We start from the raw sequence: 16,716 nt of genomic DNA on the forward strand, positions 1-16,716 counted from the left end.
ATGACTTTCTATATGTTGTTTTTTCTTTATTCCTTTCTGATATTACCTATTAAAAACTGTGTTCAGAACAAATTCTGGGGGGACTTTTTTTTTTTTTGGTTTATAATTTGTTTAATTTAGCTTATAATTTTTTTTATGTGTATGATGTATAGAATTTTAGCTTAGGTTTGAATCTAAAGTTGTTTTGAATTCAGAGATATAGATGAGCTACTTTAAAAGACTGTGCCACCTGAAAAGAATCCTTTGTATAGACAACAAAAATTACATCCTAAAAACGGGTTTAAGATAACCTTAATAAACAACAACAAAAAAACAAACATCTTCATGCATGACCTTCACACAGACATGCCTGAAATCGTGTCCAAAAAAAAATTCGCCCCCCACCCCCCACCAACCCCATCTCTTCTTTACTTTGTACACTGTGTCAATGCAGAGTGTTCACAAGACAAGATTGCATTAAAAATTGCATTAAAATGCTGCATGTACTGCATTAAAAATTATGCTGAAATTGATTTAACACTTTCCAAAGTATTCAAATATTTCAAATAAAAATTGTGTGCCTTTTCATATTATCTGGCCAATATACTTAGAACAAGACATTTTTTTCCATCATCAAAAATGGTAGCATGTATTTAGCTATGCAGTATGCAGCCTGACACAAGGCTCAGCATCTAGTGTTGGTGCCTTTTTAAAGAATGAAAATAGACAAGAGTCAATTGAAGAGCCAAACAAGCCCCTACCTTCTGAGTTTTGGGGGAGGAAAGAGGCAGTTCAAAGGGTAAGAAGAGAGGCAGATTGAGTTACCAGAAGCGAGTGGTGGAGTGATGTTTGTATAGTTCAGGTTGGTTTAATACCAAAAGTTTCATAGTAAAATACCAAGAAATATATATAAAAAATATATATATACAAAAAAATAGAAAGAAAATAAATTGATTAGGATTAAAATATTCTGGGGTTAATCCAAAGACTAGGGCAATTGTCAAAAAAGCATGAAACTTATATAACATATGAAAGTTTTTATTAGCTGTCATTTTGTCTCACATAAATACAACTGTATGTATTAAATTTCAGCGAAGAAATAAATCATTCCTAAAAGAATGGATGGATCTTTTTTCAACCAACCTTGATCATCTATTGTATCATTTAAAGATGCATGTTTCCTGTTTCAACAATCAATGTTGAAAAGAATTAAATGTTCTGGTCCAGTTGTACATTGTTGCCTTCATTCATTAACACAAATCTGTAGTGTTTTGATCATCAGCAAATTGTGGAGTCAAATTTAACTGACGAACCAGGTCTACACCGTTAGATATTTAATGAGTCTTCCCCAGAATGACATATCCATTTGTGACCCAATCAGAAAAAGCCATCTCAAAGGACACACATACGGCTTCTTGTAATAGAACCTCTGACAATTAGAACGAGTGCTATTTGAACTGGTTACTTCTTTCCGAGTGACAATCTGCAATGCAAAAAAGATTTTGCCAACATCAATTATACTTTTACAAAATGCAATTAATTAATTATGCACAGAGCAAAGACAAAAATGTATTTTGAGGGGTCATGCAGACTATACTGGTATTAGCATGCATACAGGAAGACTTGATGTATAAGGCATATAACTATAGTTCTTACTTGTTAAAATAGTCATCCTGTAGATTCAGAACCAGACTATCTGAGTTCAGGTACACCTTGTTCTGTGAAACTGCCACCTGGAAAACAACCTTCATCTGGTCAGGGCTTTCAAAAAGGACATAAAACATTCAGCTTTTTCCAAAAGGACTGGTATGTAACCAGCCGAACCTTGGCAGAACTGCTTGTGAACATCAAATATTTACATTGGTGAAAAACACCTTTATCCAAAGAGTACAGTTTACATCAGGAAAACTCATTAAAAATGATGAATAAGCAAAATGCCACATAGCTGTGGAAAGAAGTGAATCATAACATTGTACCGTTTTGGCAATGTTCTGCGCTGCCCTGATTCTTCTGAGTTTAAGGTATCCGGGATTCTTTGTGACGGCCTCTCCTAACTGTGAATTAGAAACCAAAATACATTTCTCAAAAGACACATTAATAATATTTATATCATAAAACACTATGTAATGCTTCATTTTACAGTGTCCTTATTACACGACACGTTACATGTAACTACTAAAGTAATAACTATAAATTATGCATAACTACATGAAACTAACCAAAACCTAATCCTAACCCTATAGTAAGTACATGTAGTTAATTGATAATCCCCAGTTTCACAGACAAGGCTTAAACTAGTGCCAGACTAAAATGCATGTTTGAGCTGTTTTAACTGAAAGCAACTTGCACTGACATATGTTAAAATATGTCAGTGCCATTGTTTTGTCTCAAGATGCACATCAGTGTTTTTTTATAAGGCATGTTATTTTATAAAAGCTGCTTAAATGTTCTAATTGAACTAAGGCCGAATCCTGGCTTAATCTAAGCCCTTTCTGTGAAACCAGGCCGTTACTCAGTACTTAAATATATAATTACACTGTAACAAGGACACGTTAAAATAAATTGTAACCTTAATACTAATCTAAATATTAATAACAATAAAAACAAAAAAATATAATATAATATAATTCAAATGATAACATAAAATATAATCTGTTTCTCGAATCTGATTGGCTGAGAGCCTTTTCCAGCCGTGCAATATTCCCCCAGTATCAGCACTTGAACCGCTTCACCGTTGGTATCAATCCGCTTGCGGCGACTGTCATGGAGGTCGAGGAAATACACCATATTTTGTATATATGTTGTTGTGTTTTTAAGATGAGAATGTAATTATTTAGACCTAAAAAATGTGACTCATATATAAACAACTGTTATACTATTTGTTTTAACACTTTTGCAAATGCGAGCTCGAGGCTGTTCAGCGCTCATGTACCCACAGAGAACAGCTTCATCTCGGCCAGTCCTTTGGGAATTTGCCGCTGGCTCTAATGTAGATCGTGGTTAAACGAGATATAATTCATTTGGGGTAGATAAGATGGGCAATCTTTGGTCTTTTTAATCTATTATTTGTTCCAGAGCAAATCGATTTTGGTTAAGGGGAAAATTAAGTTTCATAAATTTATTTGTATTTAACTATATTTAACTTAAATCCTGTACAAGTACTAGAGCGCTGCTTTTGTACGTTTGACTGAATTGTTTGCTTGTGTTTATTTCCTATTGTGTTTTATAATTACTATTGTTGTTAATTTAAATATTGTTGTTCAATAATAATATCTTATATAAATATGCCGTATTTGGTGTTGAGAAAGGATTGTGATATGGACTTCAGTGAAAGCTCATTATTTACCCTATTAGATGGCGACAAAGTCTTTATGAGTCAGAGCAAGGTAGTTGTTTTAGCGCAGTCATGGGAAATCCCCTTAACTTTTAAAACCACAAAGACGAAGACATCGCTTTCCACAGCAGACATTCAAACTGATTTTTTATAATGGATATAATATTATGGACATAGACCTGAAGAATGAATGCTATATCAGATGCATGTAAAACACTCGTTTAGTCGATCTCCCTCTCATAATACCATAATACTCTACTCAATAGGCTAGATAATACAATAGGCTTCAATGAAGCGACTCAACATTCATCCGTTACTAGTTCTAAAGTAATGTTTTAGAATTAGTAATGGAGGCTTAGGATCAACTGTTAAACTGTCAACTTGAGATTTTAATACGGGGCGGACGGAAGTAGTTCTGCACAAAAGAGTGTGTTTAAAGACACGCCGTTGTTGTTTCTGAATGTATAATATAATATATTATAATATGATACAATATGATATGATATGATATAATATAATATTTAAAATACCCAAGATCTTTGGCAAAAGTAAATATTTTTAGATAAGAATCTCATACCATTTTGGCTGCCTGGGCCTCTCCTTCAGCTTGGATGATCTTCTGCCTCTGATCTTGTTTTGCTTTCTCCACATAGAACTGAGCTCTTTGGGCCTCCTGCTGGGCTGAAAGATTATATTTTTTATTACAGTAACTATGTACATATTTTGTGCTACAGCACTCAAGAACGGCATTTTACCTACCAACTTGTTTGGCCTCCACAGCTGCTGTGTACTCCCTGCTGAAGCTCAACTCTGTGATGGCCACATCATCGAGGATAATGTTGAAGTCTTTAGCACGTTCAAAGAGCTCCCGTCGGATGAGCATAGAGACCTGCATGCAATCAATGGCGAAGAAAGATTAAAAAGACAATCATTTAGTATAGTGATCTGGATTTTCCCTTCCTTTAAATATACATCCTGGATATTACGGTAGGTTCTAGAACTAATTTTGTGGAAGCCAGATTGTGAGAGAATACCAACCTGGGCTCTTTGTGTAATTAGTTGGGAGGCATTGAATTTGGCTACCACACTCTTCAGAACTTCATTTACAATGGACGGCAGCACACGCTCATCATAGTCCTTTCCCAGCTGCTGGTACAAGACGGGAAGGTTGGAAGCCACCGGACGGGACAGCACACGCAACGCGATGTTCACCATCTGCAGGTCTGACCACATTACAAACAACATTACTCCTCCAAGTAAAATAAAGAACAACTTCAGATTGGGCAGCCATTTTTAAATAAACTATAATCAATAGGGTGAACATATTATGACCATGTTCAAAATGGAAGTAAACAAAGTAAGGCCATCAAAATTAAATGAAACATTTTTTACCTTTGCTTCCAGTTAGAGATGATATTTTTCTTGGTTTGGCTCTAATGTCATATATGATTGGATACTGAATCCATGGTATCCTATAAGAAGAATGTCACTAAAAATCTTTTTTTTTTTAGAACTACAACTTTCCTTTTTTGTTATGGAAAGATCAAACATGGGGTTTGCTTTCATACAGAAAACTGTTCAACAAGTCATTAAAAAGCTCACCTGAAGTGGAGACCCTCAGCAAGGACTGTGTCCATCTGCATCCCTCCAATTCTATTAAAGATAATTGCTCGCTGACCACCCTCCACTAAAGACAAGACCATTAGTGCGAGACATGACATTACCAATCATCTACTTTTAATATTTGCACAAATACACAACCATTCAAAAATTTGGGGTCAGTGAGATTTTGTAATGTTTTTTAAAGAAGTCTCTTATGCTCACCCAGGCTGCATTTATTTGATCAAAAATACAGTAAACTAATTTTGTGAGATATTATTACAATTTAAAATAACTGTTTTTTTTTACATAGTTTAAAATGTAATTTATTCCTGTGATGCCAAAGCTAAATTTTCAGCAGCCATTACTCTTCAGTGTCACATGATCTTTCAGAAATCATTCATTTGGAATTATTATCATCAAAATGTGGAAAACAGTTGTGCTGCTTAATATTTTTGTATAAACCATGACATTTTCTTTTAGGATTCTTTGATGAACAGGAAGTTCAAAAGAACAGCATTTATTTAAAATAAAAAAAATGTTTTAACATTGTGTGAATGTCTTTACTGTCAATTTTGATCGATTTAATGCGTCCTTGCTAAATAAATGTATTAATTTTCTTATTATTATTATTACAATCTTTTGAATGGTAGTGCATAAATGCACTGCACTAGAAATTTGTTGTTTCTAAGATGTTTTCTTAATGCAATACTGGATGTACCTGTATATGTTGCCTCTTTGACTCCATAAGCAAGTGCACCTGCTCCAATTAATATCTTTAGTCCGATCCCAGCACCCCTTGAGCCAGAGGACATGCGTCCGGCGAGATCTCTCAGGTGCTGGAGGAACCTCTGTGAGAGTACAAAAAAGCAACAAGAACAACAACAACAACAACAACACAACAACACAATAACAACAAAACATTCATTTTCATTGGAAATTATACACAATATGACTGTAGCATTAATAGTAAAATATTTAAAAAGGTTAGTTCACTCTCATTTACTCACCCTTATGCCATTTCAAACCAGTAAGACTCGTTCATCTTCAAAACACAAATGAATATATTTAAATGAAATCTGAGAGATTTCTGTCCTTCCATTGACAGTCCACAAAAATACCACTGTTCATCGAGGACACTACAAAATACAAGTTCATCAGATACAGTAAACGGAAGCTCAAGCATGCTTGCTTGACGTGCGAGAAGAACCATTGAGATTAATTCATTTTCGTGTGATACGCAGCTGGTTTGAACTTTTTGAAGTGGTAGTTGCGTGGACTGTCAATGGAGGGACAGAAATCTTACAGATTTCATTAAAAACATATTTTGTGTTTAAAATATGAACGAAATGTTACGGGTTTGGAACGACATGAGGATGGGTATAATTTATGACATTTTTGTTTTCATAAAAAAATCCGCCTTGGGGGTAAACAAAGCTTTAAATTCTTTCCAACGGGTTAAATGAGACAACAACAGCGACATCCTTTGACACTCACAATTATATTTAAAGTTTCAATATTCAAGTCTTAATAATAACCAATGTCTGAGAAATTACTTCATGAGCTGACATTCTGATTATGGAAGCGTATACTGTAATAAACAAATTAGACTTACAAGTAGAATCACAATCAGTTTTAATTCTTTCATAAACTACCGTTTGTATCATGTCAACTTCAGACCAAAAGAAATATGTTACAGGTGATATTAAACGTCAAATTCCCAACAGTCTATTAGACCAGCCGGCATCAGGAGTCAGGATTTCAGCATCAGAGCATGCAATTGAGAATCAGTAAGTAAACATTACGATTTAAATTCCTACTTCAAGAACTAGTTATACGGTCTAATTAAGAGGCCAGACAACAGGTTTAATTCAACAGCTTGAGAGCAAAACAGGCTTACTGGTCATTTAATGCACACGTAACCCTTTTTCTGTTCAAATTTCAGTAACCAAGCTTGAAGCTGAATATTACACTATGTAAAAAGTAGGGATTTACATTGCCTAGTAGGTATACAAATGTAAATGTATAAAACGATTTTTTTTTTTTTTTTGAATTAAGACATTATACTCACGTTAGGCTCTTTATTCGCCATGCTTGCAAGAGCTACCCAAGGTCGTCACGAACAACTTCCGCTCTTACCGGAAGGAATTCTGGGTAATGTAGTACTCTTGGTTATTTCCATACATTTCTACTTAGTAGACAGGCACTCTTTAGAAAATAATTATAGGCTAATTCCAAGGTTTTATGTGTTAAATTAAAACAAACTTTATGACGTCCATTAAGATATTTTAACTGGATATAAATATTCTCTTTTGTAAAAACTAGTTTATTCTGTGGGATTCATTAATGGGATCCTTGTAAAGAGCAAAATATACTAGATGTTTTAAAACTTTTGAAGTAATTCTGATTTGTTCTTATATTCCACTTATTTTATGTTAAATCTGCCATATTCCTGTATATACAATGTGAGACATCAAAATATTATTAGAAATGTGAGAAAGCATCAATATAAATATTTTAATCCATAATTACATCATTTATTTTGAAACACAGACTATCTTACAGTTTAACTAAAAAAACAAAACAAAACACAACAATGAGACCATGAATGACCACACAGACTGGGAGAAACCCTTTTAAAAACAGCTAATAAGGAAGCAGTGTACATTGCAGGTTTGATTTATAGAAGAAGAAAAATATACAAACAGGTAATTTATACAACCAGGTTGTCATGAGCATGATACCTCTTATGTACAAGTCCTTATCTGCCATAAAACTGGTGTAATCGTTTGTCTTGAAACTGTTTTTTTTTTTTGTTCTTAAATGTTCCCTTTAATGTTGTTGTCACAGCGCCTCAGAAGAAATACTCAGTATGTAAAGTGTCTCCTCTGTACATTGAAACTTGTAGTGATGGGTCCATCCTCTGGACTGACAGTAAAAAAAAAAAAAAAAAGATAAAATCTTGTTCATGTCTCAGACGTAGAAGAGTCGTACCCGGGACGTGCTGACATGAAGGTCGTCATCATAAAACTTGGTCTCTATAACAACATTACCCCTACAAGAGAAGACATTTGATCCATAATAAATCCATGAGTAACTTTTATGAATATCTAATATGTTGACTATCATAAAATGTTTTTTATTTAAAGAAACTCTTACGTTAAGACATTTGCAGGCATCATTTGTGACTCTGGTGCAGCTTCTATCAAAGACTGCCATGTGTTTGTAGAATTAGGAATCACAAAGCCAAACTCGAAAAACCACTCTGAAAAGACACAAAAGGTACACGTGTAAGCATTTTGTGGTGTAAATACTTTTTACACACTTCAAATCTAGAAGAGGAAAAACATTTTCACAAACAAGCTTTCAAAAATCTCATCTATTCATGTGTCCAAGTTATATAGGCTAATTTAACATGTTTCAAAATGCTTGTGCATACAAATCCCCATTCCAAGATTGTCAATCTTTTGTATCTTGGCTCATAGGAATTTGTATGCACAAGCACTTTTATTACACAATTACACAAAGTAACCTGACAAGTAAAGTCTAGAATTAGAAAATGGAAATTGATATTTAATATTGGTAAAACTTTACAATAAGGTCCTGTTTGTTAACATTAGTTAATGCATTAGCGAACATGAACTAACAACGAGCAATATGTTTTTAAAGCATTTATTAGTCTTTGTTAATGTTAGTTAGTAAAAAATATAGTTGTTCATTCTTTATAGTTAGTTTTGTTTGAATGTTGAAATTAACATTAACTAATTTAACTGAATTAAATTAACATTGACTAATATTAATAAATGCTGTAGAAGTATCGTTTATTGTTAGTTCATGTTAACAATCACGAATAATTAATGTTAACAAATAGAACCTTACTCTCGTTGTGCTACTATTAATATCAGTATTAATATCAGTCCTAAATACCATGAAGACAAGTATAGATGAAACTTATAATGGCTGACAGTTGCATCGTGATTTAGTGGTGAATGCATAATAAATTCTTTGAAAATAATTGTATAATTTTAATAATAATTGAATTGAAAGAAACACTGCATTTAAAATATACTGTTCAGGTTATTCAAGAATCGTAGGCCTAGTATATACGTAAATGTTCAAATGTACCTGTGCCTGATTTGGATTACACTAAATCTAAATCCACCCAGACTATGACCTAAGATAGCTACTATTGACACTCATATAAAGGTCACATGCTAACAGTAGCCCCTCTCACACAAACAAACTTTACTGCTAAATTACTGGTAAACTGCCATTGAGAGATCATGAGTGAATAGGACCTTTTCAAAAATACACATCTGTCAATTTACCACTATGAGAAGTTGTAAGATAACCAGTAAATTACTAGTATGATGCTGTGTGTGAACAGAGAATGAAGATTACCGGCATGAAGCACGTACAAGGTCAGAACGCACAGACGTAAGAAGTTTGCTCTGTCGGAGCGGTTTATGGTAAGTTGAGCTGCTTTTTCTACGTAAACATGCGCTAGACGGACGTCTGACTATTGCACCCCGTCTCGTACTCGGGACCCTGCCTTTTTTTCTATTCATCAGCTTTGTGGCTCTCCAGTTACTATTGCATACTGCAATGCGATAGTAACTATTGTGCGTCTCGTGTTTTTAAGAGCAAAACAGCATTCTGTGTGATCATACCCTTAAGCCTGTCACTCAGTCAGAAGGGGGGAAAAAAGTAACTAAAATGAAACTAAAGCGCTTCTCCTCATCCAGGTGGATGAACACTGAACACCAGGTTCAGTGTTTTTCCGATGACTTGCATCACAGAGTTTACCGGTATTTTGGTACTAATGTGTGAATGGTATCTTACTGGTAAAAAGACAGAATGCACTTGCTTGTGTGAACAGCACATTTGTGTATTTACTGAAACAGTAATTTACAGAGACTGCTGTGTTAAATTATTATGATCAAATAGTATTTTTAGCAACATTTGTATTTTACACATTTTAACAGGAGCTCCTTGCTTGAGAAGACTATGTATTTCAGAACCAGAGACATCTTGCTAAAGAGACTTCTAATTTTGCATTTACAATCATTGCTATTTGTTATCGCAAAAGTGCAATGTGCAAGAAAGAATCAGAACAACCTTCTAGGCACTGGCCTTTAAAGAAAACTTTTTGCTCCAGTCGGAATTTTTCCAGTTTTTCTACTGAAGAGAAATTCAGCTCTCTGGAGACTGCTTTACATTTCAGGATCTTCTTAGGAACCCGAGCTGGAAAACAAAATCAAATCTGTTAGTTACCAGACATGGCACATTCTGTACCAAATTCAGTACTGAAAACTGATCTCGACCTCACTTTGACATCGTTAAAAAGAGCAGTGAAGGAGTGGACATAAGAGAAAAATTTGGCGTAGCCCAATCCAGTCAATAGTTTAATCTTTAATGCAAGGTAATGCTGAGAACCACAAACCTTCATGTTCTACCCCAGGAAGGGAGAGGTCTTCAGTTCCCTGCCAGAGAACCTTCCCTGTCTCTGCATCTCTAAGATTCATCCAGTTTCTGAAGACAAGTTAAGGCATGCTGAACCTTTCAGGCAAGTCATTTCACTCGGCGGCCATCTTTGAAATGCCTCTCGGGCATCTATTTCAGTCTTGCAAGTGCAGCTCCCATCTCTCTGAATGGGGAAACATCAAATTCTACAAAGCTGTTCACCAGGTTTATGATTAAATTTCATATTTGAAATCAAATCAACAATGAAATCTGACAACAACTGTCTCATAAATATGGTTTCTTAAATTAAAATAGTGTTAAAAAAAGTTATTTTTTTTCAGACAGCTGCAGTGACAGGATGACTTTACCAATCAGCAATTGGCTCTTTTATTTAGAAAGCCAGACTTATTCCGCCATATTGCACGTTCTCCCATTCATAGTTATATGAGTGCACCGTCTTTCTATATATAAAGTCTTTGTGCTGACCAGACTGACAATGAAAAAATGTCTTCTGATTTCAGGGCCAACATTTTTGTAAATGACATTTGAGAGGAGGATAAATTCACATGAAGACACTTGTCCAAATCAATAATCAGACTTCGGGTTTGGCTCATTGGGCTTAAAAGGGACAGTTCACCTAAGAACTGAAGATAGTGTCATCATTTACATCATTGTCATTTCAAACCGGTATGACTTTCTTTCAACAAAAGAGATGTTTAGCAGAAGGTTCAGTTACTGTCAAGATCCAAAAAGAACAAAACAGCACCATAAAAGCAGTCCATAAGACACTTGCACTATATTAAAACTTCTCTAAAGCCATGTGATAGGTTTGTGTGAGGAACAAACCTCACACACAAAGGAAAAGGAAAGTTTTCCTCAAACCTGAGGAAAGTTTTAAGTTTAATTCACTGAATATCTTTTTCGACCACCAAATCATTGGATGGGAAAGAGCATCTTCACATATAAGCATTCAGCTACAATTATTTTTGTGTTCCACGGAGGGAAGTGGAAGTATCTGGTCATTACATTGAGCAGCTTTTAGTTTTAAATCAAACACAAGTCAAATAAGCTAACTGAAGCAGACCACACTTGAGGTCTAAAAACATCCTGATCTGTCTGCTAAACAACGGTTTGTGACAATTTCCTGTACTCTGTGTCAATGACATCTGACCTCTTCATCTTCAGACCACCTGTAGGAGTCTTTCAGGCAGGTCGAGCACACTCACACGAGGCTGCATGTGTCATTACAGGTGCACAGCACAGGCCCTCGTTACCAACCTCATGAGATCTCAGTCAGGGCTGCACAAGTGTGCTACATGTATTACTAATCCTAATCTATCTTTCAAGCATTAAATCCAAAATCCAAATCTGTTCCTGTTGGAATGAAAATGGCTCATCATAAAAAAATGTGTTATACTTTATTTTAAGGTGCCTTTGTAACAGTGTAACATTAAAGTACCGAGTAAAATTAATTAACAATAACATGTTTTTACTATATGGTTAGGAATAGGGTTTAGATTGGGGTTAGTTGCATGTAATTATGCATATCTACTATTAGTACTACAGTTAGTACTATAACATATGTACACAAGGACATGGATTACTTTGATTAATATGTTACTTTGTACATAAAAATGTACAAAATTAGTGACACTGCAGCCATTATAAAATGTTTTAATTATATAAATATAGAATATTTATATTAATTATATAATTTGTATTATGTATTATTATATGAATATACTATTTTATATTTATAATAATTATTTATAATTTGTATAATCATATTTTTATATTCTCATATATACATTATATGTTTTTTATGGAGACTCAGTTTTATATATAACTATCCTTGTCCACACTAATATGTTTTCGTTTGAAAACGCATCTTTTTCTCTCTGTTTTGGCCTTCCTTCCACACTAAGATGGCGTTTTTATGAATGAAAACAAAGCTTTTTGAAAACGCTCTCCAAAGTGGATAAATTTGAAAACGCCATTTTTGCATTTTGGCGTGGACTGTCAAAACGAAGGTATTTAAAAACGATGACGTAAGTTTAGTCATGTGACGCATATTTTACCAATAGATATTCATGTTTATACCGGTTTTGTGCCTGATATGTGTTATTTACTTTCACACTGTTGCTAAAATATGTTACTTTGCACACTCTTCATATCACAGTCCTACAAAGATGATGTGCTGTCCTGCGGCAATACATGAGAGCACTTGCGTTTTAGACCAAACATAATGGTGAGTGAGTGCGACCTGGTGAGAAAAAAAAAAAACAGTGAATGGTGCGATATTTTGCTAAATAAAATAATCCTTTTAGAAGACCTGTGCGATAACTTTATTATTTATTTTTCCGTATTTATCATCTCAGTGAGCTTTTGTAGGGTTTTACGCATGCGCAGTAAGGTGAATTTAGCGTTTTCCAAAAGTTTCTCATCCACACTGAAATGTCGGATAACGCCTGAAAACGCTAGTGTGGACGGAGAGCGTTTTTAAACAAAAACACCGTTTTAAAATGTATCCGGATTAATGTAGACGTAGCCATTAATATACTTTGCATGAATCACGAGACACAAATAACCAGAAGCATGACCCAGGATTCATTTTCAGTCCAGCCCTGAGAGATGATATATTTCCCCTTTGCCAAAGAACCAAACAGAACCAAATTAAATGATGCAGTGGCAATTTGACTGAATGCATTCCATATCTTCATGCACTATGTTTACTTTACACAAAAAAAAAAAAAAAAAAAAAAAAAAAAAAAAAAAACAGTTGCTGTTATTTCGTATGTGCTTATTGCTTAAATATCATTTAGACCAGTGTTTCTCCACCAGGGAGTCTCAACAAACTTCCAAGGTGGCCTCAAGTACCCCTTTCCCACCCTTTTTTGTTCCGGGTGGGTTCCCGTCTTTTGTCCATTCTCGACCGTTCCACACAGCCATTTCCACTGCAGAAAAAGGGGTTCTCAAGTCTGTGGAAACACGCGGTCCCCTGCCCAAAACAGGTTCTAGCTTCAGAACGCAAACCATTCTGGTGGAAAAGTGAAAAATCTAAATATACATCTTTCCAAGCTCTTTTATGTGCTGTATCCTGTGATATATTTTACCCTGAATTTAGATGCCAACAGCTGAAGTCACTAAAAATGAGTAACTATTCACTAAAGTGCTCGGCTCTGTTTCTGATGAACCAGGTGACTGCATTTGAGATTATTGGAGACAGATGTCTGTGGGATCTCACCTGCTGAGCGCACTGAGAGAGTCACAAGAGAGAGACCCTTTTACTCACAAACACTGTCACTGTCAAGGTAATTAGTCCCCTCGGCGCCAAAGCTTTCATGGAAGCCACATTCATTTTTAAAAAGTCTTCCATTGTTGCCATTTCCAGTCTGTTGTTATTGGTGCAAAAGAGTGTATTTAAAAAAAAAATAATGGCAGTGGAGGCTGTGTTAGTACTACTAACGCTTTACCAAATAAACTAAGGCAAAGGAACATAAAACCAGCCTTGAAAGACACGGTGAGCACACAAAATGCACACTACTTCAAAATTCTAGATACACTTAGATACTCAATACTTGTGCTACTGCAGCAATGCTTTCATTTTTACGTTGCTCTAACACTTCTAACAAACATAATTTGGCACACGATACAATATCTATCTTTTTCATTATTTAAGTCAGTGTTTTTTTGTAGCTACTCAAGGGACTGTGCTTTGCACACGGTAGTCACCTCTGGGGCACACTGGTTAAAAAAAACAACACACAAGGCAGAAATGATGAAGCCTGGAGGTAAAATTGCATGAAACTTTGAAACAACCTTTGGCAATTGGTCTGTGCTGCATAACTACATTGTACCAGATTCACACTGCTAAAAAGAGATGTGCTATACTAAGATGACACATATTCTGTGAAAACAGCTGACCTCAAAACTTAAATGCAGGACCAATACAAGATATTATGCATAAAAACATTATTCTAAATTAAAGGTCAAATTCAAATCATAGGTGTTGATATCTATGGCATACCAGCCCATGGTCCAGCTTACTGTGAACAACTACAGTATAGGTTTCATTATTTAAGATAAACCAATATCTGAATGTCTTATCCATACATACACTACCATTCAAAAGTTTGGTGTCAGTAATATTTTTAATGTTTTAGAAAGAAGTCTCTTATGCTCATCAAGGTTTATTTGTTCAAAACTATAGTAAAAACAGTAATATTATGAAATGTTATTACAATCTAAAATAACTGTTTTTTTATTTTAAAGCTGATTTTTTCAGCAGCTATTATTCCAGTCTTCAGTTTCACATACTGCTTCAGAAATCATTCTATTATGCTGATTTGGTGCTCAATAAGCAACCGTTTTTCTGCGGAAAGATTCTTTGATAAATAAAGTCCAAAACAAACAGCATTTATTTGAAATAGATGTAACATTATAAATGTCTTTACTGTCACTTTTACTGTGTCAATTTAATGCGTCTTTGGTGAATAAAAGTATTCATTTATTTATTTAAAAAATCTTTCTGACCCCAAACTTTTGAACAGTAGTGCAAGTTCAAAATATTTCCTTACAGACTTGTACAACTTTCGCTCATTTCACAAACCTTTCATTAAAAGATGCATGTTCACATAAGTTTTGGTCAACTATCATTTTCCACAGCTTTGCCTCATGCAGCACACAGTTGGATGCGAGGAGCATAAGGCAGCAAATCCCTGTCCTTTCAAATCAAGGATTTAAGAATTACAAGACTGTAAGACACACCCTTGCTTTCCCAAAGGAGGTCACACAGGGTAGACCCATGTCTACTTGAAGATATATTAGAAAAACAGTGTCTGACAGGGCAGCCGTTTCTCAGACCACTTTCATGCCATCAGAATGTTCTGGTGCTAGTGTGATTATTCTTGTCAGATTTGCAGAGCCTATTATAGAAACACTAGCCAATGTTATGTAATCGTGATGGCAGGCACAAACTGTGTGAGGAGATTTCACCTGGCTAATGCACCTGATCCCAAGAATCAGGTGCCTGTCAGTCTCATAGTATCCTCATTAACAAAACTTCCAGCTAAAGCATCCCAGTTAGTTACTGATACTAATATGCTCAAATAAAAGTAAAACTGCTTTGAAAGGACGATATGATAATTGCATCATAACTGCACTAGAGAGTTGCACTTCATATACTCAATCCAGGTATGCACATGACCAAAAACAAGCATAATCATACAATTTATAGAATAACGCAGACATAATCTCTGGATTAGAGAAATTACACCGATTTATCTATTCACACATTACATAGCAAATATAATACTGTCATACCGCACATAATGCCTAAAGACTTCATAGGATAGATTTCATAAACGGTTTAAACACTTGATTGAGTGTTTAAAAGTGTTAGTACATCCGAAATGAACTGTCAATTTACAGTCTGACTCCAAAGAAGCAAATATAGCCTGTAGTTTGTCTGATATAATAAAAAGCATTTGGGTTTATAGATGGAGATTGTTCCAATTGAAATCAGGCACGTATTGAACATTATGACTTAAAAGCATAAAATAATAATGTAACTAGTTCACCTTCCAGTTTGCTAACTGTAATCAACATATCATACAAGTTACAGCATCATCAATATTAAGTTAGAGTCCTGGTTTCAAAACCGTTAGATTATTTGCCAGATACAGATTTAAGCCCGAAGTCAGATACCTAGCTATGATGTAAAGTTCTGTAAATTTGAGGTTTGCAGCTAGCAGGCTAATCTGCCCCATCATCACTTAAGGATACAGTTTAAACCCCTTCAGAATCTCCTTCGCTCTGTCTTCGTCCGAAGACATCCTTTTCCTGGATCTTCCGCTTCAGCAGATGAAAAAAGACGAATTAAAACGTTCCACCGAGGAATAACTAATAAATACTGGGCACAATATCTGTTAATTTCACAAAATCCAGCTCGAAAAAGCTTTTAGTTACAGTGAGATGCAGCATTAATCTGAACGGATACACTTGATCCGCTCACAACCCACTGTAAATAGATTTTTGTGGGAGAGTGACAGCTGATTCGACCAATCATCTAGCGAGTTTTTGAAGGCCTGGATTAAATGCACCAATCAAAGAGGAGATGCAAGAACTAGGGCGGGGTCTGGTTGCGTAGGGACGCGTCACCGATGGCAACCCCTCAAACGTCCTTCGAACGAAGCTGAACGGAAGCGCGTGTGAGACAAAAAGTTGTATGTACATTATTTTCTATGGCAAAACTAGGTGCTTCATGGAACTTACAGGGGATGACATATAAATACTGCGCAGATGAATACTGCTTTTTATATGGATAGTGGACTATAAACGAG

At 35.1% G+C, this 16,716-nt stretch overlaps 2 protein-coding genes across 2 annotated transcripts; both read right to left on the minus strand.

Moving 5' to 3' along the window:
- Nucleotides 1-996: 996 nt before the first annotated feature.
- On the minus strand, nucleotides 997-7,084 carry phb2b (prohibitin 2b). The gene is made up of 10 exons (XM_056258892.1): nucleotides 6,984-7,084; nucleotides 5,634-5,763; nucleotides 4,916-5,000; nucleotides 4,706-4,785; nucleotides 4,352-4,536; nucleotides 4,073-4,202; nucleotides 3,891-3,994; nucleotides 1,956-2,033; nucleotides 1,636-1,712; nucleotides 997-1,462 (listed from the first exon to the last, which is right to left on the minus strand). The coding sequence occupies exons 1-10, from the start codon at nucleotides 7,002-7,004 to the stop codon at nucleotides 1,441-1,443; spliced, it is 912 nt and encodes a 303-aa protein (XP_056114867.1). The 5' UTR covers nucleotides 7,005-7,084; the 3' UTR covers nucleotides 997-1,440.
- A 339-nt stretch (nucleotides 7,085-7,423) lies between these two features.
- Nucleotides 7,424-16,410, minus strand: pde6d (phosphodiesterase 6D, cGMP-specific, rod, delta). The gene is made up of 5 exons (XM_056258893.1): nucleotides 16,160-16,410; nucleotides 10,356-10,444; nucleotides 10,031-10,156; nucleotides 8,072-8,177; nucleotides 7,424-7,967 (listed from the first exon to the last, which is right to left on the minus strand). The coding sequence occupies exons 1-5, from the start codon at nucleotides 16,207-16,209 to the stop codon at nucleotides 7,886-7,888; spliced, it is 453 nt and encodes a 150-aa protein (XP_056114868.1). The 5' UTR covers nucleotides 16,210-16,410; the 3' UTR covers nucleotides 7,424-7,885.
- Between the last annotated feature and the right edge of the window lie 306 nt (nucleotides 16,411-16,716).

The sequence above is a fragment of the Rhinichthys klamathensis genome, unplaced genomic scaffold (genome assembly GCF_029890125.1).
Source record: "Rhinichthys klamathensis goyatoka isolate OS25496 unplaced genomic scaffold, OSU_Roscu_1.1 h1tg000160l_1, whole genome shotgun sequence".
Taxonomy (NCBI): domain Eukaryota; kingdom Metazoa; phylum Chordata; class Actinopteri; order Cypriniformes; family Leuciscidae; genus Rhinichthys; species Rhinichthys klamathensis.

Bases quoted from the DNA above. Each gene is read 5' to 3' on its own strand.
- phb2b (XM_056258892.1), bottom strand. From the start codon at position 7,004: ATGGCGAATAAAGAGCCTAAC. The intron at 5,001-5,633 runs GTACATCCAGTA...TCTTGTCTTTAG, and splicing joins CAAAGAGGCAACATATACAG to TGGAGGGTGGTCAGCGAGCA. The intron at 4,537-4,705 runs GTAAAAAATGTT...TAATGTGGTCAG, and splicing joins ATCTCTAACTGGAAGCAAAG to ACCTGCAGATGGTGAACATC.
- pde6d (XM_056258893.1), bottom strand. From the start codon at position 16,209: ATGTCTTCGGACGAAGACAGAGCGAAGGAGATTCTGAAGGGGTTTAAA. The intron at 10,445-16,159 runs GTATCCTTAAGT...ACTTGTCTTCAG, and splicing joins ATTCTGAAGGGGTTTAAACT to AAACTGGATGAATCTTAGAG. The intron at 8,178-10,030 runs GTTGTTCTGATT...GTGTCTTTTCAG, and splicing joins TAAAGGCCAGTGCCTAGAAG to AGTGGTTTTTCGAGTTTGGC.